The sequence below is a fragment of the Eptesicus fuscus genome, chromosome 5, assembly GCF_027574615.1.
Source record: "Eptesicus fuscus isolate TK198812 chromosome 5, DD_ASM_mEF_20220401, whole genome shotgun sequence".
Lineage (NCBI taxonomy): Eukaryota > Metazoa > Chordata > Mammalia > Chiroptera > Vespertilionidae > Eptesicus > Eptesicus fuscus.
Window position 1 is genome coordinate 108,129,926 of NC_072477.1, and position 26,895 is coordinate 108,156,820.

Genomic DNA, 26,895 nt, shown 5'->3' on the forward strand with positions numbered 1-26,895 from the left:
CGGGATCCAGCCGGGCTGGTGCGCTCCAGCCCCGCCAGCGCAGGACCTCTCCCCGGCCCCGGCCCCGGCCCCGGGGCGGCGAGAACCCCGCTCTGCGCTCGCGCTCGCGCCCGGCCGGGGAGGCGTGTGTGTCGCTTTAAAAGCTCCCTCCCGCGCGGGGCGGCCCTTCCCTGCCGGCGCCGAGCGCGCAAAGCCGCGGAGCCCGGGGTCTGGGAGGCAGCAGCGCCCGCCGGGCGGCCAGCCGGTGGGGGCGGGAGGGGCGGGCGCCGGAGGCGCGAGACGACCCTCGAGGAGCGGCCCAGGCCCGCGGAGTCCGGCCGGCGGGTCGGGGCGCGGCCGCGGAGGGAGGCCCAGCCCCAGGCGGCGCCCGGTGCCCCTCGGACAGCGGCCCGGCGCCGGGGGCCGGCGAGGCGGCGAGCGGGCTGGGAGCGGGCGGGAGGCGGCGCCGCCGGGCACGGGCCGCGCACCCGGTGCTCCCTGCCGGCTGGGCCGCCGCGCCTTCGCCTCCCGTTCGTGCCGCCTCCCCCGCCGCCTCGCGCCGCTCCGCCCGCGCCCGGGCTGCCGAACCAGCCGGCGGCCCCCCGCCTGCGCGCTCCCGGCCGGGGCCAGCGGGGCCAGTCCCGCGGCCGGCGCCGCCTCCCCCGCCTTTCCCCGGCCGCGGAGGAGCGGCGGCAGCGCTCTCCTGGCCGCCGGCCGAGCGCGGGGCTGGGCCGCTCCGACCCTCGCGGCCTCTCGGGACATCCTGGGTCCGGGCTGAGAGCGCCCGGGGCGCCCAGAGGAGCCCGCTCCCACCGTCTGGACCGGGGATGCCGGGCGCGGGCTGAGGGGACCCCGGCGCCCTCCGCTCCCCGCTACTCTGGCTCACGCCCCGGGACGCCCCGCGCCCGGGTCACCTGTGGCCTGAGAGCCCAGACCCACCAGACCCTCCTCCCCCATCCCCCGCCTGGCGCCTGGCGGGGTTTGGGGGACATTTGTCCTGCCCCCCGTCAGGGAGCGCAGAGGCCCCGCCCCTCCCACCGCCCATATGTCTCCCGGGGCGGCTCTGAGGACCTCCCTGAGGCCCGGGGCTGGAGGGTCCAGAGAGAGAAGCCCGCCCTAGGGAGCCTGGGGGGCCCCCCAACCTCATCTTGGGGCTTGGCCCCCGCGCTACTCGGAAGGCAGGCCGGTGCCCCCACCCTCGGTGAGTCCGGGGTTCTAAGGGAAGGCTGGGCTGGGAAAGGGAGGGTCTGCTGGGAACGAGGGCACCCTGGGGGCACTGCGAGGGAGGACAGAGACTGGAGAGACCCTCTGGTGAACCTCCGGGGCGAGGCCTGGCTGGGGAGGGGTGTTTGGGGGGACCTGGTGCTTTGTGCCCCATCACAGGCTGAGGACTTCTGCCTCAAAAGCAGGGGCTCCCTCTTTTTCTTCCCAAAGAGGGGCTGTGCTGTAGACCATCTGCCTCCACCACCCCTCCCCACAAAGAAAAACATAAATCCCCAGCGCGGAAGGGTGCCGGGCTGTGGAGAGTATGGAGGCAGCAGCGTTGCTGGCTGATGCTGCAGCCTGGGAGGGCTGATGCCAGGCTTGCTCTCTCTGCAGGGGGCTGCCCTCCTCCAATCCAGCTCCCTTCCCAGAGCTGTCCACATCTGGAGCCCCCTCCACATCTGGAAGACCCCAGCCACAGTCCTTCTGCAGGTGTCACTTACAACCAGAGACCTCTGCCTTTGCAACTGCCCAGGAGTCGTGAGGGGATTGTGCTGCCTTCCCCAATCCCAAGGGCATCTCTTACCCTTAGTCCCTGCAGAGTCATCCCCCTGCCTCGGTGTCCAGACTCAGCCAGACATCAGCCCAGCATACCTATAGGCACTTCAGGTCCTGAAGGCCTCCTGAGACCCAAGACCCCTCCCCCTGCCCTTCTGTGTCCTCATCTTGGCCCCTTGTGTCAGATTCTGTCTCCTTCTGGGTGTCCCATTCCCCATCCAGAGGCAAAGGAAGCGGGGTGGCAGGAGTCAGGGGCTGGGTGAGGGCCACCCAGGGCCAGCGTAGGCTGGGGGGCCGTTAAGATGTGGAGCTGTGCCTGGCTGAGGGGGGCTCTGTGGAGGCAGACGCAGTGTGTGCCTGGCTGGAGGGAGTATGGGCAGGCCTGCAGCCACGTGGTGAAGGATGAACATCCGGGGCACCCCGGACCTCGGGCAGCCCGGTGACGACCCCAGCAGTGGCGGTGAACGTGAGCGGATTCGACAGCGCATGAAGATGGTTATCGGGCAGCTGGAGGGCATCCTGCGGGAGCTCAAGGAGGTGGCCAAAGAGCTCAGGGAGGTGAGTGAGCGGCCAGACGGACCCTAAACCAGTTTTCCTGGGCCTGGCACAAAAACATACTCTGGCATATATGTCTCTGTGTGTGTGTGTGTGTGTGTGTGTGTGCGCATGTGTGCCACTCTGCTGGGTACCTCCATCTTGTTCTCCTTTCTCCAAGTCTGCTCTGCTAAAAATTTCACAACAGCCCAGGGGAGTGGGGGGTCTCAGTGTTGCAGAGAGCATTTGGACAGCACGTAATGGGCCCATGGCTCTGTGGTTATGACTCGTCTGCCAGGATAGCCAATAAGGACTGAGTTCCACAATAATCTCTTCTGGAGCCTAAGCTTTGACCTTTGACCCCACGATCTGCTGGTCACAAGGGTCCCTGGGAGAGTGTAGATGGTTTAATGAGGCAGTCCCCACTGCTTGGAGCATTCCCCAGCTATTACAGAACACTTGATCCTGAAAAAATTAGGTCCTCCCTGCCCTGAGGTAGGAATGAGTCTAAGGAGCTGCTAGTGGGTATCAGGAGTTCCTATGTACATTGGCAGGGGCAGGAATCTACTCTAAAGGGATGTATCCCCATCCCGTAGTTCTGAACATTTTTGGCCAAGATTGAAAAGTCACCCAGAGAGCCTAGGATGTGTATCCCTCTAAGTGGAGCCCGATTTAATTACCGCTTCCCACATTGCTCAGGTAATGAAGTACACATGTCCTCAGCCCTGCCCCCTGGGCTGTGTTTGAGCCCAAATGCATGATGACCAGGGTTCTGAGCCACTGGCCTGAATTTTCCCACCATTATGCAAGCCAGGTGGGCTTTAGGCAAATTTCAACTCCTGGTAACCAGGGCCCCTGCAGAGATGGCAGGGAGAGTGATTGAATTGGAGTTATGGGTTCAGACTCTCCTAGCCAGATGTGCAGGGAGATGGGGGCTCTAGGAAGATTCAGGAGAGGGGGTGATGGTAGATACCAACTCCAGACTGGCAAAGTGGTCTTCTAGCCTGGCCCAAGAGTCAAGGAGCAGGGGATGTTTTAATCTTCAGAGTAGAGATTTGGTCCAGGAACTAAGGTTGGGCAGGCAGCCTCTCTGCCCAGAGTCAGCCTCATGGAGCCTGCCATGAAGTCCTTCCTCAGGAGACAGGAATGGCTGTTGCTACAGGCAGAGAGAGGTGTGGTGCATCTGCCCATGAACTGGCCTGGCCAGGGTGTGGGCTGAACATCTCTGGGGAATGCAATTTAGTGGTCAATACCTATGAGTAACTCCTCATTGGTCCAAAGGACTACCATCCTCACTTCATGCCTCCCCACCCCCCATCTATTTCAGATGTTCTGTGGTTCCATCAGTCATGGGAACTGTCCAGCGTCTCCGTCTTGAGCAGGGGCATGGGGCCTATGGCCCAGCAGGCCTCCCCGGAAAGAACCGGGATGGACTGTAAGCCTGGGGTCAGTTTTGATATAGTACAGAGCATGCTCCCACTGACCAGCTAAGCGTCTTGCAGGCATCTGCTCTCCCCACCCCACCCCCACTCCCAACAGCCAACCAGAGCTTGAAGGCCTCACACAGGTCATCCAGACCAGCCTATTCATTTACTGTTGAAGAAACTGAGGCCCAGAGAGGGATAGGGGCTTGTTGAAGGTCACAGAGCCTACCAGGGGTACTCAGTAGAACTCAGGTCCTGATTCCTGCTCTGGGGCTTCAACAGGTGGGCTAATGAGCAACCTCTTTCCATTTTGTTAGGGACCTTCTAGACATGAGACCTTATGCTCATGCTGTGATACTCTGAGGGGGTACCCTTGAGGGAGTGAGGCAGGAAGATCAGAAGCACTAGGATTTACTTGCAGATCTTTGAGATATCCTCTCCCTCGCTTCTCAGCACACACACTCACCCATTCCCATGTCCTGAACAGCAGAGCTTCAGGTTCACGGACTGTGCAACCCAGAGGCCTGAGCCAGGACAGAGAAAGATGAGTTCCCTCCCCCATACCCACTATAGGCCATGTGCCTCCACCCAAGACTCTGGCAGGTTGCTATGGCAACCAGAATCTACCCCGTATGCCACCACCTGCCCGCTGCCAATGGCACCCAGCTGGGAAGGGGGGCAGGTCTCAGAGCTTCCCCATCCCCTGGGCAGGGTCTAGAGATGGGGTGATGGCAGCACCAGCACAGACTTCACCAACTGAATTCTGTTCTCAGGAGGGTGAAGCACTTAGATGTGAAGCCAGGATTTACATACACGACTGCCAGAGGGCAGCGCAGGGTGCTGGATAAGGGAGGAAGGCCAGCAGAGAGGAAGGGCTTAGCTGTATCCCCTCTGCTATCCTCCTCCTCCATCTGCTGCTCCCTTCCCCACATGCCATGGATCATAGCAGAGCCTCCTCATCCTCTTGAGCATCATAGAAAGATGAGAAGCACTAAAGCACTGCTCCCCAGGCCCCCGAGCCTCAGTCTGCTCATCTCTGAAATGGGAATGATGATAATCATACCTCAGAGTGATCTTACAAGGATGTATTGGGGGACCAACACCTACTCACACCCGGAAGGATTGGAGTTCCCGCTCCCATACCTCCCCTGTTCTCCCGAGCTCCTGGCTCTCCAAAGGGACAGGGGGCGAGTTCTGTCCCATGGCTGGGGAAGATATTTTTATGGACTAAGTGAGGAGAGGATGTAAAAGTGTCTTGAAAGCAGAAATTGTGCTGCAGAGGATGGGAGTCAGTAATTAGCTAGCCTTCATTTCTTCTAGGTCCCCAGTACTCCAGGTGCCAGGCCAATCCCAGCAGGCTCTCTGAGCTCCTCAGATTTCTGTGGATGATCATTTGGAGAAGCAGCACAGCCTAGACCAGTGATGGCGAACCTATGACACGCGTGTCAGCTCTGACACGTGTAGCCATTTCTGATGACACGCGCCGCTGAGGCGGCCGCATGCCGAGGATGAAACATTTGCAAAATAATGTTTTTTCCTCAAAGTGACACACTACCCAAGTTATGCTCAGTTTTTTGGCGAAGTTTGACACACCAAGCTCAAAAGGTTGCCCATCACTGGCCTAGAGGCTGAGCTTGGGCTTTGCAGCCAGATGTCTCTGGTTCACACATGATTTTCACCGCCTTCCTAGCTGTGTGAACTTAGGAAAGTTACTTTACCTCTCTGTGCTTTTGTTTTGCATCTCTAAAATGAGGTACAGAATAGTATGCCTCCTCATCCTCACCAGCTCTACAGTGGTTGTGAGGATTAAATGTGATATTATATGCAATATACTTCACACAGTGATGGGCACAAAACTAGCTCCATATCTGTTAGATATTATTGACAAACTGTTCTAGCACTAGTCTGCTCCTCAGCTCTGTGTAAGCCCTTGTTCTTTTGGAGTCACATTGGCATCTTAGCCATGATCAGGGAGGTCAGGCCCAGGGCCCTGCAGCAGGCAGTCCTACCCTCTTCTGGCGGAGGAAAGGGGTTGGTGATGGGGTTGGGAAGCAGGTCTCCAAAGAGATGGCGTTTGAACCAAGACCCAAAGGAAGTGAGGATACATAAGTCAAATGGACTCCTGGAAATGAGCCTCCTAGCAGGGGGAAGTGTCCTTGGCATGGTCAGGATCAGCAAGGAAGCTGATGCAGCTGGAGCCGAGGGAACTAGGGGGAGGAGAGCAGGAGGCCAGGGGCACACAGGGCATGCAGGCCACAGTACAGAATTTGGATTTTGTCCTCTGAGAATCCCACATACACTCCAGGAATCTCATTGTGTTTCTCGGTGGGAATCTGCCTCCCCACTGTTCTCCCTGTTCCCTACTAATTGGGAGCCCACAAGGGCAGGGTATAGGACCTTATTCTTGGCCCCCCAAATGTTGAGCTTACCTTGAGTAGGTACTTGGCCTCCTCCTTGGTTACCCCTTCCCCAAGATGTCACTCAGCATGGAACTCAAAATGTTCCTGTGTTGATCCCTAGTATCCCTCACATCATCACTGGCGATTGGGTAGGATATAACTTAAGGGCACAGTTGCCCACCTTGGTCTGAACACCTCCAGAGGATGGAGGGCGGGCAAAACCCTTTTGCAGCCTGGAGTGGCAATGAAGACCCCCACCTGATTTTCTTGGGGATCAGGCGCATGCAATTGTGCTATCCCATCGGCAAGGTGCTGTATATGAGGTAGCCAGGAGAGCCATGGCACATACAGCAGGAGATAAACGTGGCCCAGCCAGGAAGCAGCTGGAGCAGGAGAGGCTGGGATCACAGAGCGGTGCCAAAGTGGGTCAGCTCCATCACCCACAGCTCAGCAAGAATTGTGCGGATTTTTTCTTCTTCTTCTTCTTTTTTTTTTTTTTTTCGCCTCCCTTTTCCCTTTGCATCCTCCTCCTCCAGACAGATTCACGAAGCTCCAGGGCCAATTAGGCCAAATTGCATGATGAGAGTCAAGAATCACAGTCACCTCTTTCCCCTCCCCAATCCCACAGCCCCCAGGAAAATAAATAACGTAATCACAGAATTAAAAAGTAATCAGTGGTCATAAATATTGCAGAATCCCTAGTTATATAACCAGCTGCCCAGGGAGCTAGGCGGGAGGGAAGGAGGTAGCAACTTGTCAAGAAAAGTGAGGGGCCAGAGGTGAGGGGGGACAGGAGATAGAGGCTGTAGACTCCCCAGTCCTCGGTCCTCACTCTAGGGTTTGATGGAACACATCCATGCTTTTCTTGGAGAGGCAGCTAGGGCTGGGGCAGGCAATATTGTGGTGTCCAGGACCATGGAGCATTTTCTCAGAAAAGAACCCCCGCCCCCCCAGCAATTTTTATTAAGATGTCTCAACTCATCTATTCATTCAATGGCTGTATTGTAGAGTACCAATCTCTACCAAACTGGGGATGCATGATGGAGGTGCATTTCCAGGCCCACTCCTTGTGAGGAGAAGATATCAACCACATTGTAACCTATATGCTCAAAACATTGTAGCAGTTATAAATACTAGATAATATTTTAAGGAAAGGTATGAGGTGCTTTGAGAGCCTTTCATAGGAAACCTGTCCTCAACTGGGGACCAAGGAGGACTTCCATAGGAAGTGAGATAGAATGAGTAAGAAAGGTGTGAGGCATTCGGGTGAGGCCCAGGGGCAGAAGTGAGCTCAGGGTGTGTGTGTGCAGGTGTGGTAAGGAGGCAGGCTTGGTGTGGGCGGTGTTTGGAGGTCCATGAGTTTGGGGAGCACAGGAGTGCTGGAAGTGGAGGGGCGCCATGGTCCTGTTGGCTTTTTGGAAAGTTCCCTGGATGCACTAGATGAGAGGAGCTAAAGCTGTGACCAGGACAGAGGCTGAGTCAGGACCTGGGCCCCCCGGGGATTCTGTCTCAGCCCTCAGCCCTGCCCTTCTCTCAAGTGTTCCCTCTTGCCTCCTCTTGAGCAGGTAATTCGTGTTCTTAAAAGATCAGGCCCAGGAGTCAGGACTCCTGGCTTCTGGTCTCAGGTCAGCTCATTATAGCCTCTGGCCCTCAGTTCCCTATCAGTAAACTCAGTAAGAAGGTGGACTCAACAGTGTCTCCAGTCCTTCTGGCTTTGAGGTTGTAGGATTCTGTGATTTTTATGGTTTCGTTTCTCTCTCCATTCCCCCTCTCCCCCTCTTTTATTCTGTGTATATAATTATTTTGCCTGTACTCTAAGACAGTCTCAAGTTACATGCAGGCAAAATGGTTATTAAATCTCAGGCAGAAATTACAGATTTCAAGATAACCAGAGAGGCAGGTAGCATAGCGCCTGCCCCACACCTGCCCTCCCATTAGCCCCATGAAATGAGAGGCATCAAGGACAGGTAGGGTTATGGACTGACCAGCCTCTGCATACAATCTGGGTATCCTGGGCATCTCACTTCCCTTTCTGATCCTTACTTAGGTCATTTATCAAGTATGTTTGACCTACACCACCTAATGAACTGAGCCAGATTTTCCTGTGAGCCTCAACCATTTGGCTTTTAGAACCTCTTCTGTTTCCATCCGGAAATAGCCCTACTTCACTGAACATAGGTGCCACCCATGTGTTGGCGTTTGAAAGGCCCAACATGTCCCATCATTCTGCCACAGGCACGGAAACATCCCCATCAGAGTGTCATTCCTTTGGTGAAGAATGGCTTCCATCAGCTCTTGGGGCTGGTACCTGGTTACGTGTTGGCTCTCAATGTCCATGGTGGATATTGTTTTACATGCTTTCTGTGCATGAAGTTATTAAATCATCACAACAGCCTAACAAGTAGGCACTATTAGGATTCTCCTTGGCTGAGGATGCTTACGCACAGAGACACTGAGCAGCCTGGCTAAGGTCATAAAGCTGTGTGCTGTGATGCCAGGGTTGGAGCTAGGTGTGGCTCCAGAGCCCAGGTTCTTAGATGTTTATATTTGCTGACTCTGCAGTTTAATGCACATTCATATCTGTTAAATCCCCACCAACTGGGTGAGTCGAAGAGCATCATCCCACTTTATAGGGGAGGAAAATGAGACTTCCCTCCACACCCCCAGGGTGGAACCAGAGAGGGTGTTCTAAGGGAGGAGAGGAAGGGCCTGAATATGAAGGCCACCTGAGAAGGGTCTCTTGGATGGGGGAGTATGTTCAGGCCTGAAGGCTTCAGAAATCCTGCCCTGGGCTCCTGGATCTTGCTCACAGGATGTTAGCTTCTGGGCCTGGCCTAGCCTCAGCCAAATCTGTGCCATAACAGCCAGGAAATTTAACTCCAGATTCCTGCTAGTGTTGCCTTCTCTTATGCAGCAGCAGACTATCAGCAGCTAGCTTGCTCTGGGGAGTCTAAGTGGAGGGTGTGGCTGCCCCGAGGTACAAGGCCACTCCTGAAGCCAGCCATGCCCTGAGGTGCTATTTCTTCATCAGCTTAAGTATCAGGTACCGAGGTCAGTGGTTCTCAAAGTTTGTCCTCAGACCAACAGCAGCAGCACAGGGGAGCCTGTTAGATCTGTACCTTCTCAAACCTTACCCAGAACCTGCAAAATCAGAAACTCTGGAGAGTGGGCTGATACTCATTCCAGTTTGAGACCAGGGTCCTTACCAGCCCTCAGGTGTGGATTGGGTTGAGCAAGGACTTCTGGGGCATGTGACCTTCTCTGTGGTAGGGGGAGTCATTGGAGTGAGAGACATAAGAAGAGGTGGCCAGATTGGAGGATGGAGCCCTATGCCCATTGCCTACTCAAGCCCAGAAATCACAGTAGCACTTGGAGCAGTGTGCAGTCTTGCAGGGGTGTGGCGAAGGCAGTAATCTCAGCTTCCCCAGTGACTGGTGCCTCGGCCCATTATCTATGATCTCAGAAGATGTGATCTCATGAGTGGAAAGTCTAACACAAAAGTAGGCGGTCAGAGATGGGAGATAATATCACTTTTATCACCAATGCCCCACAGAACCCTTCCCTAGGATCACAACGATGAAAGGAACCTTGGAGATCAACCATTTCACCCAACTCCCCATTTACAGATTGAGAAACTGAGACCGAAGTGGGAAATTAACTGACCAGGTCACCTGCGTGGGGTCTCTGACCCCCTAACCAAGCAGACATCCCAGTGACCCAGACTCCTTTGACCCCTCAGTTTTGTCTTTGCTTTCTTCTTTTGCTGTGGGGCATTCCTCACCCCCACTCCTCACCAAATACCTAGCACATCCCTGGACAGCTGTGGTCCTCAGTAAAGTTTTGTTGATTAGGTAATCAATTAACTGGCTGATCTGACTCCAGGTAAGAATACCGGAAGGGGCCCTGGGCTTGGTGACTCACTGCATATGCCTTTGTCTCTGGGTCTCTTGGTTCCTCCACTTTGCTTTTGATGTTTTGCTATTTTTGTTTTGGGCCTGAAGACTCTCTCCTCCTCTTGATTCTCCTTTCCCTGTCATCTTCATTCCTGACTCATGTGCTGACAGTGGCCAAGGTCAGGGGATGTCCGGAGGCAGGGCTGCCTGCATGGAGTCAGAGCTTTAGTCTTTGTGGAGTGGATGGGTTGCAGCTGAATTGTCTCCCCTCCCATCCCAAGTGCATTTAACAGGCACCTCTGGGCCCAGAATGGATGGGTTTTTTATTGCTTACCAAATAATGCTTGTTGTATTCATTCCCCAGCAAGCCAGGATTGACCTCCAATCATCAGAGGCCAGGGAGAGGAAGGAGGGAGAAGGCTCTGGGGGGCGGGGGTGGAGTGATGGAGACCCTTGAGGGACAGTCACTGACCAGCTGCACAGGCTGGCCCAGAATGCTTCCTCATGGTCACCCCATATCATTTTTCCACCTCTCCACTAAGTGGGTTTGCTGGAGTCTCTCAGCCCTCTTTATTTTTTATTTCATTTTCTGATTAAATTTATTGGGGTGATACTGGTCAATAGGGTCATAGGTTTCAAATGTACATTTCTATGATACATGATCTGTATATTGCATTGTGTGCCCCCCACCCAAAGTCAAATCACCTTCCATCACTATATACTTGGCCCCCTTTAGCCTTTACTACACTAATCCTTTCCTCTATTAACCACCGTCTTTAAATAGCCCCTTTCAGTCATGGGAAGATCAAGCTCTGAGCACCAGCTCTAACCCCCTCCACCCTTCCCCTCAGAACAGCAGCTGGCTCTGGGGAGAGGGCTGTGTGAATGGATGGAGCGCCGTCTGGAAGACGGTCCCTCCTCCACCCAAGAGCCTGAGGAATGAACACAAGCTCTCCTCACCCCGGTCCAGTTTGGGCACTTCACGGAGCAAACAAGCCTGTGACCTCCAGTCCGGTCGCCATCCCGTGGGGCCATCCTCGGGGGGGTGTCACGGAGGGGGCACGTGCTCACACCCAGGTGATGCCAGGTCCGGCCTGGCCGCTCTAATGCTTCTGCCTTCCCCGGACAGGTGGTGAGCCAGATAGATAAGTTAACCTCAGACTTCGATTTTGAACTGGAGCCAGATGACTGGACCACCGCCACTGTGAGCAGCACCTCCAGCAGCGACAAGGCCGGTGTCGGTGGCCCCTTTGACCTGGGCCATCTGGACTTCACGACAGCTGACATCCTCTCAGACAGCTGGGAATTCTGCTCCTTCCTGGATGTCTCTACCCCTTCAGATTCCATGGATGCCCCCGAGCCAACACGACCAGGGGCTGGTTCAGACTACCGACTCATGAACGGCGGCATGCCCATTCCTAACGGGCCTCGGGTGGAGACCCCAGACTCCTCCAGTGAGGAGGCCTTCAGCACCGGCCCTCTCAAGGGGCAGCTGCCCCAGCGGACCCCAGGCACACGGGAGAGAGTGCGCTTCAGTGACAAAGTGCTCTACCATGCTTTGTGCTGTGATGATGAAGAGGGGGATGGTGAGGAGGCAGCAGCAGAGGAGGAGGTGGGCCTGTCACCAGAGCCTCTCAATACAGAGGCCCATGTGAGCCCCCTCAAGCCCTCCCTGGCCCCCAACAAGCCAAGGCGCTCTACACTGACTGGCCGATGCTCAGGCCCCACCTTGGCCCCCGAGCAGACGCGAAGGATCATGAGGAACAGCAGCACGCAAACGGTGTCAGACAAGAGCACACAGACGGTGCTTCCCTACACAGCCTCCAGACAGAAAGCCAAAGGGAAGAATTAGGGGCCGGGGGGGACTGGGGTTGGGTGGGGGAGGTACATAGAGCTATAAATATATATATATATACATATATATACATATATATTTAAACAAACACAGTCATAATAAAATTTTAAAATGCTGAGGATCCAGCCCCACAGGCCCCAAAGCTTTCTCAGAGCTCATCTTAGGCACAGAGATGCCTACTTCCCTACTAGGTTCCAGGAAGTGTTTCTAGAACCTTCCTCCCTTCCTTCCCATTGCAGTCCTCCTGAAGCGGGTGTCCAAATGTCAGGCTGCTGGCCTGGGCCATGTCCTGGAGGGATTCATCTGCAGGAGGCATGCTCTCAAGGAGCAGTGTCCAAAGCCAGGGCTAATAGTATGATGTGGAGGAGACTGAGTGGCATCACTGAGTGGGTGGCTCCATGCTCAGCCTTGTCCTCTAGGGATCAAAGACTCATGGCAAAGCCCCGCGAGGCCCTGAGCGCTGCTGAGATCCATGTGAGAAAACGGGCAGCAGCCACCATGGGCCAGAGATAGGCCCCTGACCCCTTGACTCACTCATGGCTCCTTCCTGTCAGCAGGCAGGCAGCCCCAGGGAGGAATCTAATGGCCCCACTCTACTGCTGCTCCTCCACACCGGGACCCTGAGTTCACTTGGGCAGGTCATGAATGATACCAACAGAGACATATGGGAGCCTAGAGGTACCAAGGCTTCATCTGGGGCGTGGTCCATACAGAGACAGCATCTGAATATCATTGGGCTAATAATCCCAACCATTGCCACATTTACTGAGCAGATCTCCATGTTGCTACTGTGCTAAATATATTGTATAGCATAATCTAACTTAATTTTCACAGTAGCCTGACAAGACGGGAACTATTGCTATTTCCATTTTTCAAATGAGAAGAGTGAAATTCAGAGAAGTAACTGGCCCAAGGCCACAGAGCCTGTGCCCCTCCGCTCCCCTCCCCCTTGAGCACACGGCTTCCGCTGTATCTGGCTCTGCTCTCTATAGCTGTGTGATCTTGGGAAAGTGCATTTGCCTCTCTGAGCCTGTCTCCCTCATCTATGAAAGGGTTCTGACAACGTTCATCTCCCTCACCAACTGCTGTGGGGCTTCACAAGATGGGGACGTGGTAAACGCCAAGTCACCGGATATGTGTTGTAGTCAGTGGCACCCCAGCTCAGATTCCAGTGTTTTCCAGGGCTGGGATCCCTGGGGGGGGGGGGGGGGGGGCGGGGGAAAGAAGCCACTGCCATCAACCGGGCCACAGCTTGATGGTCTCCACGAGTTACTGGTCTCCAATAGCTCAGAGCAGGAGGAAGCAGTGATGTCACTGCTCGGGGCCTCCCTGACACACTCAGTGAAGGCACAGGTGCAGCCTGCCAGGGACTGTCAGGAGGGTCTCTGGCCCCACACCTGGGCGCCCAGGAGAGCATGGCAAAGAGGCACTGTCCAGCCCCAGTTTGGGGCAGATGCCGGGGATGCTATCAGGATGAGACAGGCCGGGCCTAGGAGGCCTGCTCTGCAGTGTTGGGGTCTCCCCCTTGGGCCCTAAATGGCCAGCCAGGGTGCAGCCTCCAGAGTGGAAACACAGGGTGGCTGTTCCAGCCCAGACCTGAGAATAAGAGGTCTGAGCTCCTCCCTCAGCCCCAGGAAAACTCTTGGGCATGGTATTGATTAGTGATAGGATCCTGGCTCGAAGGATGTATGCCAGGGGCTCCCCTGAAGGATGGCCAGCTGGGTCCTGCCCTACCTGACAGTGAAGAGGGGCAGGCCCTGCCCAGGTATGGGCGCATCTAGCTTTGGGACTCATTTTTGCTCTCCAGTGGCAAGATTGTTTGTCTCACAGCTTTACAACAGAAAAAAAAAAAAAAGACATCTGCAGAGAGCACGCATTTCCCCAGGAAGAAACTGAGAGAGCCCTGTGGAAGGCATTGTCCTCTCCTGGGAGCCCCCACCCCACTTTCCTCTGTGTGATTTCATGTGGCCATGGCTATCACCCAGCACCTGGCTACTTGCTCCAAATGGGGCAGTAGTGTGAGGGTGTCCCGGAGGAGGGGAAAGTAGGTATTGAAGTGGGCATAGGTTTTCTTTTTTTTAATTTCTTTATTGATTAAGGTATCACATATTTGTCCTCGTCCCCCCATTCCCATCCCACACCCCTCCCCACACATGCCCCCACCCCCCTGTTGTCCTTAACCGCCGGTTGGGCTCATATGCCTGCACACAAGTCCTTTGGTTGATCTCCCCCTTTACCCCCACCCTTCCCTACCCTCCCCCCAAGGTTTTCAAAGGCCCAAAAAATACTTGGCTACCCTTGTATATATACCACAACTAGTCTGGGCCTCACTCATGGGCCTCCAGGGTTTTCTTATGACTTGAAAGACAGAATGTGGTCACCTATGCAAAGAACTGTGACTATCAGAGCTGGTAAGCACAAAATACACTGCTTCAGAGTAGTGAGATCCCTGTCCTGGAGGCAGACACAGACATCCTGGGGACTTCCTCCAGACCTACCTGCGCCTCCAGGTAGTCTCTCACTGCTCTTCACCATCTCTTTGCCAGTTTCTGGGTTTCTTCACCCAGAATGTCCCATCAGATCTCCCTGTTTACAGGAAGTCTTATTTACTGACCACCTACTGTGAATTCAGACTGTGACAACCAGTGCTGTGGAGGGGTCATAATCATAATAGCTCATGTTCATTGAGCACCTACTATGCAGTGGGCATGTCCTAAGCATATGTTTTACTGCATTTATTCCACTCAGCAAATACGAGATAAGCGATTACATTTATATCTGTTTTCCAGATGAGGAACCTAAAGCTCTGGGAAGTTAATAACTTGCCTAAGGGCACAGGATAGGTATGGCACCAGGATTGATCCCAAACTCAGTGACTTGGTACTCAAACATATGCTATAGTCATATCCCTGGTGGAGATAGTGCCCTGGTCTCTGGGGGTGTGGGAGGAGCTGGGGTCTGAGAGCCAGATGGGCCTTTGGTGGGATGTGGGTATTGGGAGCAGGAAACCTGTGAATGCCATTCATTCTTTGGAGAACTTGACTACTATTGACGGCTCTTGACACAGAGCCTGGCACCAAATGGATTAAGTATTAAATAAATGTTTGCAGAATGAATGAATGAATGAGCCCCATTTGCAGAGGGAGCATTCATTCAATCAGCTTTTATTGCAGGCCTCCTACGTGCCAGGTCTCATGTTGCTTGTGCACATACATACACACAACTCCCCTGGGAGGGTCTGGTCTAGTGTGGCCCAGCAGCTGGGCAAAGTCAAAACAAAGGGGTGTGGGGCTTCAGTGCTGAGAAGCCAGGGGTGGTGGTGAGTCCAGCCTGTGGTCCCTGGGAAAGAAGCCAGGAGCATGAGATAGGGGGCTGGCTTGACAAGGAGACCACTCTGGGAGTGAGAGGAGGTCCTCAGCCTGACACCACTTTAACGAGGTGGGCACATTGCAGTGTCTCCAATGTCTGAGAATGAGGAGACCTCATTGTCTCCATTTACAGGCAAGGGACAGACCATGTAGTCTACAGAGGTCTGATGGGACCAAGGAGCAGAAAGGGGGACAAACTATTCGGAGGCCCCAGCACCATCCCCCACCCTTAGAGACAAAGTGAGACCCTGTCAATAGAAGGGACAAGGGCCGGGGGAGCTGGGAATTCAAGGCAGACACAGATCTCCACCACTACCCCTCCTAAATTCCCTTGTCTGTCCCTCACCTCATCCCCTGCCGCCCTCCATCTATCTTTCATCATCCAGCTGGAACTTGTGTAAGAAAATGACATTTATTAACCACCTAGTATATGCCAGGCACTATGCCATGTTTTTTAGCTAACACTAAATGACAGATTTAGTTGCGCCCAGCACATAATAAGTTGTTCAGTAATTATTGAATAAATGGATGAACCACAATCTTTATTTTACAGGTGAGGAAGCGGATGAGCTAATAAGGAATTTGTTCAAAGTTGCACACAGAAATTGGTGGAGCTAGAGATTTGGAATTGTTATTATTTATTATTTAGACTTACATAAGAGCTGCTGTTTCTGGGACACGTACAATTTGATGCATTAGGCACTTTACATAAATTATCTTACCTACTTTACAGCAGCCCTCCAAATAACTGAGACCGTTACCATTTTACACATGAGAAAACAGAGACTCAGCGAGGTGGAGTACCCTGCCCCACATAAACAGCCCCTGTGCAGAAACAAGACCTGACTCTAGGCTTCACTCTGCTTACCACACGCCTAGCTTGCAGGGCCCTAGGATCCCTATCAGATATTGCCAGAGCCCACATTTACCCTTGGCCAACTGAGCAGTACTCACCAGGGCTCAGGCCTGCCCTCCTCAACTCAGTACTTGGGACCCTGGGAGCATCAGCCCAGGTTTCTAGAACCCACCCCAGTTCCCTGTGAGTCTGGGGCACTGACTAGGCAACCAACCCACACAGCTCCAAGTCCAGTGTCCTTTCCCCGTCTCCTATCTGTGGCAGAGCCTGCAAGACTAGGCTGCCCTCAACCCTTTCTGGTCTGGCCCAAACTGGCTTTAGTTTGGGCTGGTATCTAGAAAAGGCTTCTAGGAGGATGGGGGAACTGAAATAGAATTCATTTGTGAAGGAGTAGAACTTAGGCACCTGGAAGTGGGCCAAAAATGCTGGGGTGGCCGCACAGGGATTATAGAGAGGCCTTGCTAAAACAGAGGGTGCAGGACAGGAAAAATGTGAGTGCTGCATAAGGGACTTGAGAGTCCCATGGCACCAGGAAGAAACTTCAGAGCCACTCCATCCTCTTGACTGTGTGAGGAGGAGTGGGGTTTTCTGTGTAGTCTGAGGCTGAGAGAATGGATTTAAGAGAGCTCAATAAATGGGGATCCACTGTAATGAACAGACAAGAACAGCACATAATTGCACATTGGTAAGTAAAACAGATATGCTAAAGCCCTTGCAAGTCATTGTGTCTTACAAGTAGGTTAAACATTTCCCCTGTAGTGCATTCTCACTTGACCTCTCTTTTCCCAGAGAGGGTGAGGACGCTGGGCTGCACTGTCCTGTTCCAGTTAAGCTAGCTGAGATTCTGATGAGACCTAACTGTGCCCACTTGCCTGCCCTGAATGAGACTACAGACCCAGCCACCATCACCACCCGCCTCTCCCCCTGTACCTGTCCCCAGCCATACTAGCTAAGGAGATCAAGGGGGTGACCCCAGGCCCACTGTCCACTGTGCTTGTTCAGATTGACTCCCTGCCAGAAACGCTCACACTCACATCCTGCCTGTGGCTCTCAGCTCCCCCTCCTGTCCCAAGTGGGTCTGTTTCACATATTGTTGCCCAGCAAGGTGTCCTCCTTGCAGCCCTCTTAAAAGCACCACAGAAACCCAGTCTTCAGGTGTCAGCTCACCTGCCAAGTCACTCTACCTTTCCTGCACTCTGCCCCTAAGAAGGCAGTATAGGGTGGAGGTCACTAGAGGAGCAGCGGAGGAGAAACTATGGAAAGAGCCCTGGAGGCCCTGATTTTTATGAGGTTTCACTGTGGCCAGTGGTAGAGCCCTCCCAGGAGACCTCTGTAAGGATGGAAAATTTTCCCCACAGCCCAGTAGTAGACTACTTGTAGGAGGAGTTCTAAAGGAGGTAGTGATGGCTATGTCGACTTCGGTGAGGTGGAGAAGGGAAGAAGTTCACTGGTGACCCAGTTATGAAGGTGTGGAGGGACAGGTCTGGGAAGTCCAGTGGGCACTCTGAGAACTTCTCTTTCCCAGAGATACTTCCCTAGGCCACACTGACCCTACTCACCCTCCAATTCCCTGAGCATTTCTCTTCTCATCCAGAGGTTGCAAAATGGTGTCTTGAACACCTGCCTTGCTTCCCACATATGATGTTTTATTTTAAAGAGATTTCTGGTCAAGATAGTAGAATAGGTATAAATGTTGTGCTCACCTCCTTCCATGACCACATCAAAGTTGCAACGAAATTATAGAACAACCCTCGAAAAACCCCTAGTTGAACAGAAATCCTATAACTGAGGATATAAAAAAGAAGCCACATCCAGACTGGTAGAAGGGGCAGAGAACAGAATGGGCTGATCCCACACCCAGGAGTGGTAGTTAAGAATCGGGAGAAATATCAAGAGGTCCCCCCTTGGGAGTGAGGGGTTCTAGTCCCACGCCAGCCTGGACCACCTGTGCCAGAGGAGGAATCCCCACAATAGCTGGCTGTGAAAACCAGTTGGGATTCCATCCAGGGAAGATAAAGATCTGCTGTAGATGCAGGTGTGCTCTTAAAGGGTTCAGTATAAACACACTCTCTCACAAACACTCATCCTGAGTGCCAGCAAAGGGAAAGCTGCTCTAAAGCACCAGACACACACGGAGAGGAAAAGAATTGTCTGGCTCAGGGCAGCTCTCTCCCAGAAAGAAATGCTGGGCGAGCAGAAGACATTGTTCCTTTGCTGAGCTCTCCCTCCACCCAGACAGCAGGCTCAGGTGGGTGCCAAATCTGATTTCATCGACCTGATTAACACTGTTCACCCCACCATGGTGATTCCCTGAGGCCCTGTCCCACCCTACTGAGCACCAACCCCAACCTCTTTCACTACTGTTCCTCACAAGCAGCCTGCCTAGGCTCATGATATGGCCTTTCCTAAAATCGCTCAAAGTTACACAAACCCAAAACAATCATCAGCTGTCCTCGGCATGCCCTGTACCTCTTTCTAAGCGACCCCAAGCCTGGCACTAGTAACAGCCAGTCTCGGTTCACAGCATACCCTCTCCCAGGTACCTCAAAGTCCAGCACAGGAAGCTACAAACTGCAGATCACTTTTTAGCCCCTACCAGTCTGGGCAAGGCAGTGACCTGCACCGGAGCCCCTCAAAAGAGGTCCTAGAACCAAAACATTCAGTGTTTTGCTTCAGATCACACCAGAGCACCACACGATTAGCTCCACAAATGGCACACCCAAAGGTGGACTTGGCAGACACCAGAGCTTCTGTGGGGTCAGCTCCCCACACAATAGCTCCTCCAATATAGACACAGTCAGTCCTCACAGCTAGGCAGCCTAAAGGTCAAGCCCTCACACTGACATGCCAACAATAATAAATGCTCAACCACAACCAGCATAAGGAACACCCCTGGAGCCCACAGCTCAGGTGACCAGGGATACTGTGCCATTGGGCCCCACAGGACAACTACCACATAAGGCCGCCCTGCCATGATTGGAAGATGTGGGGCGGGGGGGGGGGGGGGAGGAGACATATTTAACAAAATTAACAATGAAGAATTATTTTTAAAAAAACTGGAAGATGTAGCATATCTACATAATACATAGAAACAAACACAGAAAAGCAGCCAAAATTTGGAGACAAAGAAACATGTCCCAAATGAAAGAACAGAATAAAACTTCAGAAAAAGAACTGAAAAAATGGAAGCAAACATCTCCTATATACAGAGTTCAAAACACTGGTTATAAGGATTCTCAATAAACTTGAGAATAAACAAACTCATTGAGAAATTACACAAAGATAAAAAAACATTTTTTAAATAGTTAGTAATGAAGAATACAATAACTGAAATGAAGTATACATAACAGGGAATCAAGAGCACATTAGATGATGCAAAATATCAAATTGGTAAATTTGAAGATAAGAAAGCAGAAAACACCTAATCAGGAAAGAAAAAAGTAATCCAAAAAATGAGGACAGTTCAAGGTATCTCTGCTACAACATCAGGCATATCAACATCCTCATCACAGGGGTACCAGAAGGAGAGGAGAGAGAACAAGAGATTGAGAACCTATTTGAAGAAATAATGACTGAAACTTCCCTAACCTGGTGAAGGAAAAAGACATACAAGTCCAGCAAGTGAAAAGAGTCCCAAACAAGTTGAACCCAAAGATCCCTACACCAAGACACAACATAATTAAAATGCCACTGGTTAAAGGCAAAGAGAGAATCTTAAAAGTAGCAAATAAAGGCAGTTAGTTACCTACAAGGAAGCTCCATAAGACTGTCAGCTGATTTTTCAACAGAAACATTGCAGGAAAGAAGAAAATGACAAGAAATATTTCAAAGTGATGAAAAACAAGAACCTGCAACCAAGATTACTCTACCCAGCAAGGCTATCATTTAGAATCAAAGGACAGATAAAGAGCTTCACAAACAAGAAAAAGCTAAAGAAATTCATCACCACCAAACCAGCATTACAAAAAATATTAAACAGACTTCTTTAAGAATGAGATGAGAAAAAATATCAAAATATGAATAATAACATGAAAATAACTACATACCTATTAATAATTACTTTATATGTAAATGTATTAAACAGTCCAAATAAAAGATATAAAGTGACTGAATGAATAAATTTGGGGGGGGAAAAAAACAGAACTTATACATATGCTACCCAAAAGAGACCCACTTCAGATCAAAAGACACACACAGACTGAAGAGCTCTAACAAGAGACAAAAAAATAACATTTCATAATGATAAAAGGGTAATCTAACATATAAGATATAACCCTTATAAACATTTATGTACCCAATATAGGAGAACCTAAATATATAAAGCAAATATTGATGGACATAAAAGTAGAGATCAACAGTAATACAATAATAATAGGGGACTTTAACATTCCATTAACATCAATGGATAGATCATCAGGAAAAACTCAATAAGGAAACAGTGACCTTAAATGATACATTAGACCAGATATATTTAGGTGATATTTTTAGAACATTTTGCCCAAAGCAGCAGAATTTATTTTTCAAGGGTACATGAAAGATTTTCCAGGATATACCACATGTTAGGCCACAAAAAAAAATTCAATAAGTTTAAGAAGATTGAAATCATATCACAATAATATGAAACTAGAAATTGATTACAAGAAAAAACACACATAAACACATGGAAGTTAAATAACATGCTACTGAACAGTGAATGGCTTAACAAGAAGACCAAGGGAGAAATAAAAAGATAGCTTGAAACAAATAGAAATGAAAACACAATAACTAAAAAATGTATGAGACACAGCCACAGCAATACTAACAGGGAAATTCATAGCAATATAGGCTTACCTCAAGAAACAAGAAAAATCTAAAATAAATAATCTAACCTTACAACTAAATGAACTAGAAAAAAGAACAACAAACAAACCTCAAAGTAAGTAGTAGAAAATATATTAAAATATCAGAAAGATAATAAACAAAATAGATCCTAAAAAAAAAAAGTACAAAAGAACAATAATATCAAAAATTGGTTCTTTGCAAAGATAAAAAAGATTGATAGAAGCCCAGCCAAAATGGATCAGTGGTTGAACATCTCGACCTATGAACCAGGAAATCACAGTTAGATTCCTGGTTAGGGCACATGCCCTGGTTTCTGGCTCAATCCCCAGTAGGGGGCATGCAGGAGGCAGCCAACTGATGACACTCTTTCATTATTGACGTTTCTATCACTTCCTCCCTCTCCCTTTTCCTTCCTCTCTGAAATCAATAAAAATATATTTTAAAAAATATTGATAAACCTTTAACCAGACTATTTTAAAAAAGAGAAGACCCAAATGAATAAAATCAGAAAAAGTAATAACCGACACCACAGAAATACAAAGAATTATAAGAAAACTAGTGATCCAATGCACAGATCTGTGCACATTAAAAGGAAATTAATTAGAAGAAGTATTTTAATATCACTATTCGCATCTTGCTAATGAAAAGAAAATAGGATTTTACCAAGTCTCCTATCTACATACTCCAGGACTTCTGTGAGGATCAAATGAGATGAAATATGGGAAAACACTTCACAAACATTTGGTTAAACTGTAAAATGTTTGCTCCTGGCTATAAAGCAAGTCAGGTTCCTGGGCTGAAGAAACTCCAAGGAAGCTAGTTGCTAGGGAGAGGAATCCAGGCATTGCTATGTGTCATCATTACCCAGCGCCCACAACCACCATTGAAGGGCTGGGCTGGGCTGTGGGCTGCATTTTGCCCCATGGGGTTTTAGCAGTGTTGGCTGCCATTTGGTGGGATATCGCTCTGTGTCCCACTTTGGGGAAGCCGAGTGTTAGTTTGTTGGCACCAGGTCCATGGTGCCATTTATTTTTAAATGGCCAGTGTACGTCATGGCAGCTCCTGTATTGAGCATCTGCCCCTGGTAGTCAGTGTGTGTCATAGCGACCGGTCGGATGGACGTACACTTAGTCTTATATATATATAGATATGACAAACAACTACTAGCCAACAAATCGGACAATCTGAATGAAATGGATTAATTCCCAAAAACATACAATCTTTCAAAACTGAATTAGGAAGAAACAGAAAACCTGAATAAGACTGATTACAATTAATAAAATTGAAGCACTAATTAAAAATCTTCCAACAAACAAGTCCTGGAGCAGATGGTTTCACGGGTGAATTTTATCAAACATTTAAGGAAGAATTAACACCTATGCTTTTCAAACTACCCAAAAAATTTAAGAGGCAGGGAAATTCCCAAGCTCATTTTACATTACCCAGATTCCAAAACCAGACAAAAACACTATTAAAAAAAGAAGGAAAAAGAAAAATATAGGCCAATATCCCTGATGAACATAGATGCTAAAATCCTCAGCAAAATATTAGCAAACCAGTCCTAACTGGTTTGGCTCAGTGGATAGAGCATCGGCCTGCAGACTCAAGGATCCCAGGTTCAATTCCAGTCAAGGGCATGTACCTTGGTTGCGGGCACATCCCCAGTAGTAGGTGTGCAAGAGGCAGCTGATCGATGTTTCTCTCTCATTGATGTTTCTAACTCTCCCTCCCATTCCCTTCCTCTCTGTAAAAAATCAATAAAATATATTTTTTAAAAATATTAGCAAACCAAATTCAGCAATATATTAAAATGATCATATACCATGATGCATTCTTGGAATGCAATGTTGGTTTAATTTCTGCAAGTCAATTAATTTTATACACCACATTAAAAAAAGGATAAAAATAGTATAATCAGATCAATACATTCAGAAAAAGCATTGAACAAAATCCAGCATCCACTTATGAAACATACTCTCAGCAAAGTGGTAATAGAGGGAACATACCTCAACATAATAAAAGCCATATATGACAAACCAACAGCTAAAATCATACTCAATGGTGAAAAGCTAAAGGTGTTTTCCTTAACATCTGGCACAAGACAAGGATGTCCACTTTTACCACCTTTATTCAACATAGTAATGGAAGAGAGATCCAAGATGGCGGCATAGGTAAACATCTAAACTGCGGCCGTGCACAACAATTTCGAAACTACAACTAAAAGACAAAACATCTATCACCCAGAACCACGGGAAAGCTGGCTGAGTGGAAGTTCTACAACTAGACAGAAAGAGAAAAGAGCATTCAGGGCACAGGCGCTGAAAAACTGAAGTACGGGGGTGCACACACGATATGGGCTGGCGGCGGCTGTTGCTTTCTTCAACCCGAAGAGAGACAAGATCCCGATCTCTCTGAAATCCAATTTCTGGGGAGAAGCTGGACTGTCTGCTATTGGGTCGGAAAGTGAGGGTGGCTTGTTTGCAGAGCTGCGCGCAAGAATAATTGTTTGCTGTGCTGGGGCACGAGACGCGGGGATGCGGTCGGAGAGGCAGAGAGGGCTCACTGCCAGCCATCACTGTTTGCCACACCCTAGCCTAGTGACACCCTGAGACTCCGCCCCGCACAATCTACAAACACACCCAAGCTCCAAGCAGCGGCTTTTGCATATGAACGGCCTTCTCTATTGCAATTTAACCTAGCAAACTTGCAACCAAGTGCAGACAGCTCCAAAGCCTCCAAGCTCCAAGCAGGGAGGAGAGGACTGTGGTTCTCGCTGTAGCTCCTGCAGGGTGGCCTCAGACAGTAGCTGAACTGCACCCCATTGGAGATCCAGAAGCCAATGTACCTAGTGGTTCAGGGTAAGACACCAGATTTCAACACCTCACATCCATAAGTGACACATTCGGGAGGCGGATTCAGTGAGCACAAAAGCCCTACTGAAACAAGGCCTGCACCATAAGCGTGTCTCCAGCACAGCAGTTCTTCCATTATAGACACAGCGGGTCCTCACAGCCAATTGGCCTGGAGGTCAATTCCTCCCAGTGTACCAACAGCAATCAAGGCTTAACTACACCAAGACTTTGCACTCAGCCCACAAAGGGGTTTACCAAGAGCGACCACCTAGGGTAATTGGGGAAACTGAGCTACTGGCCCCTATAGGTCACCTACCACACAAATCCACTCCATCAACACAGGGAGGCAGCCAAAATGCAGATACACAGAAGCATGTCACGAATGGGAGAGATAGAGGAAAGTAAACTACTGGACGACACAGAGATCAGAACCACATTTATAAGGTTATTAAAGAATCTTCTAAAAACCGCTGAGAAACTTGAAGAGACCTTCAAGGACCTTAATGAGAATGCCAAAAAAAAAAAAATGGAAAAGAACCAGTCAGAAATTAAGCATACACTGTCTGAAATAAAGAATATACAGAAACTCAACTGTAGATCACCGTACCCCAAGAGTCAAACCAAAGATCTGGAATATGAGGAAGCAAAAAACACCCTACCAGAGAGGTGGAAAGAAAGAAGAATCCAAAAGTGTGAGGATAGTGTAAGGAGCCTCTGGGATGGCTTTAAGCATACCAACATCCAGATTTTTGGGGTGCCAGAAGAAGAGAGAGAGCAGGATATTGAAGGCCTATTGGAAGAAATAATGACAGAAAACTTTCCCTACCTGGTGAAAGAAATAGACTTACAAGTTCAGGAAGCACACAGAACCCCAAACAAGAGGAACCCAAAGAGGAACACACCAAGACACATCATAATTAAAATGCCAAGGCAAAAGACAAAGAGAGAATATTGAAAGCAGCAAGAGAAAAACAGTTAGTTACCTACAAGGGAGTACCCATAGGACTGTTAGCTGATTTCTCAACAGAAACTATGCAGGCCAGACGGGAGTGGCAAGAAATATTCAAAGTGATGAACAGCAAGAACCTACAACCAAGATTACTCTACCCAGAAAAGCTATCATTCAGAATTGAAGGTCAGATAAAGAGCTTCACAGATAAGAAAAAGCTAAAGGAGTTCATCACCACCAAACCAGGATTACATGAAATGCTGAAGGGAATTCTTTAAGAAGAGGAAGAAGAAGAAAAAGGTAAAGGTAAAAATTATGAACAACAAAAAGACATCAAATACATACCTACCAATAAGTGAATCTAAAAATCAAGTGAATGAAAAATCTGAAGAACAGAATGGACTGGTGAATATAATAGAATCAGGGACATAGAAAGGGAGTGGACTGACAATTCTCAGGGGGTAGGGGGTCTGAGGGGTGCGGGAAGAGATTGGACAAAAATCTTACACCTGTGGATGAAGACAGTGGCGGGGGGGTAAGGGCATATGGTGGGGTGGGGAATCAGGTGGAGGGGAGTTATGGGGCGGGGGGGGGGGAAAAGAGGAACACCTGTAATAATCTGAACAATAAAGATTTATTATAAAAATTTTTTAAAAACATAGTAATGGAAGTCCTACTCATAGCAATCAGAGAAGAAAAGGAAATAAACGGCATCCAAATTGGAAAAAAAACAAACTGTCATTATTTGCAGATGACATCATACTATATAGAAAGAACCCTAGAGATTCCACCACAAAACTATTCGAACAGATAAGTGAATTCAGTAATATAACAGGAAAGAAAAATAATATTCAGAAATCAAATGTATTTTATACACCAATAAAAAAACTCTCAGAAAGTGAATTTTTTAAAAATTTCCATTTATAATCACATCAAAATACATAAAATATTTAATAATAAATTTAACCAGTGTTGACCCAAGATGGTGGCAGATTAGTTTGGTCCTCCTCCCAGGACCAAACTGGAATTACAACTGAAATACAGAAAAAACATCCTGAATAACCAGCTGAAGACTAGCTGGAGAGAAGCTTCATAACCAAGCAAAGGCCACATTGAGACTTGTGGTGTGAAGGCACAAATGGGTTGGCCAGGCACTCATGGGCAGTAGCTAAAGTTCCAGAGGGATATATCAGCCATAAGGGTTCCCCTTGAGAAGTCTGGGGTCTAAACCCCAAGGCATGTTCCCCAGTCCAGAACACCAAAACAAGGAAAGGTGCCCACATACAACTGACTGTGAAAAGCAACAGGGTTTCTATCCACCAGAGAGAGATGGCTAAAAATGCAGGCACCCTTTTAAAGGGACCACACACAAATCTCACCCTGGGTTCCAATGGAGGGAGGGTAGAATGGAATAGAGCTGTGTGAGGAGAGTCTTGGGTTGGTGGCTCTGAGGAGAAAGATGAAGGATCAGCCACCAGAATCCCTGTGTTGAGTCTTTCCCCCATACTACAGAAGCCATCTTTCTCAAGCAGAGCACTCCCCTCCATGCAACATCAGCCTGGGGGGAGGAGAAACAATATCCCACCCAATAGAATCCTTCTGGCCCCATATGGTGGAGCTTACACTCTGCTGTGGACTACAACTGGAGGCTCATTAAGTAAGTGAAACTAATGGACAGCCAGGTTACCTGAGACTTTGCTGACCTTCCCCTTGGCCTGATGCTAGTAAAAGCTAGCCTTGGTACACAGCTTGGTGCTCATCCAGGCCCAGAAAAAGGAGGCACAAGCTGTGGATCACGGATAGCTCAAAATAGGTTGTCCAAGGCTAGTCACAGATGGGTCTAACATTGCTTGAACCAGAGTCCCTCTGAAGAGGCCAAAAACCAATACACCCAGTGGCCAGCTTCAGACAACAACAGAGCAGGATTCCATAAGTTTCACAAGCAGCATATCCACAGGGAGTTCTTGGCAGGCACCAAACTCTGCTGAGGCCAATTTTGCCTCATATAATCAGGTTGCACACTGTGTTGGGGGATGAGCCTCAATGTTAGCCAGCCTGAGGATCGATCCCATCCATGAAAGGACAAATACCAGTCAACAATCAATTACAACAGGACGGCCCACATAATGTGCACAAAGGACATTCTTAGAGCACCCAGCTCAAGTGATGAGGGAGACTGTGTCACTGGGTCCCATAGGTCACCT

The 26,895-nt window shown here is 49.7% G+C and overlaps 1 protein-coding gene across 1 annotated transcript; it reads left to right on the top strand.

The window, feature by feature from the left end:
- Positions 1 to 618: 618 nt before the first annotated feature.
- On the top strand, positions 619 to 11,842 carry INSYN1 (inhibitory synaptic factor 1). Its single transcript, XM_008160860.3, has 3 exons — positions 619 to 1,180; positions 1,579 to 2,298; positions 11,120 to 11,842. The coding sequence occupies exons 2-3, from the start codon at positions 2,143 to 2,145 to the stop codon at positions 11,840 to 11,842; spliced, it is 879 nt and encodes a 292-aa protein (XP_008159082.2). The 5' UTR covers positions 619 to 1,180; positions 1,579 to 2,142.
- Positions 11,843 to 26,895: the final 15,053 nt, after the last annotated feature.

Excerpts from the sequence above, each read along its gene's own strand:
- INSYN1 (XM_008160860.3), top strand. The coding sequence starts at position 2,143 with ATGAACATCCGGGGCACCCCGGACCTCGGGCAGCCCGGTGACGACCCC. Across the intron at positions 2,299-11,119 it reads TGGCCAAAGAGCTCAGGGAG|GTGGTGAGCCAGATAGATAA; the intron begins GTGAGTGAGCGG and ends TTCCCCGGACAG.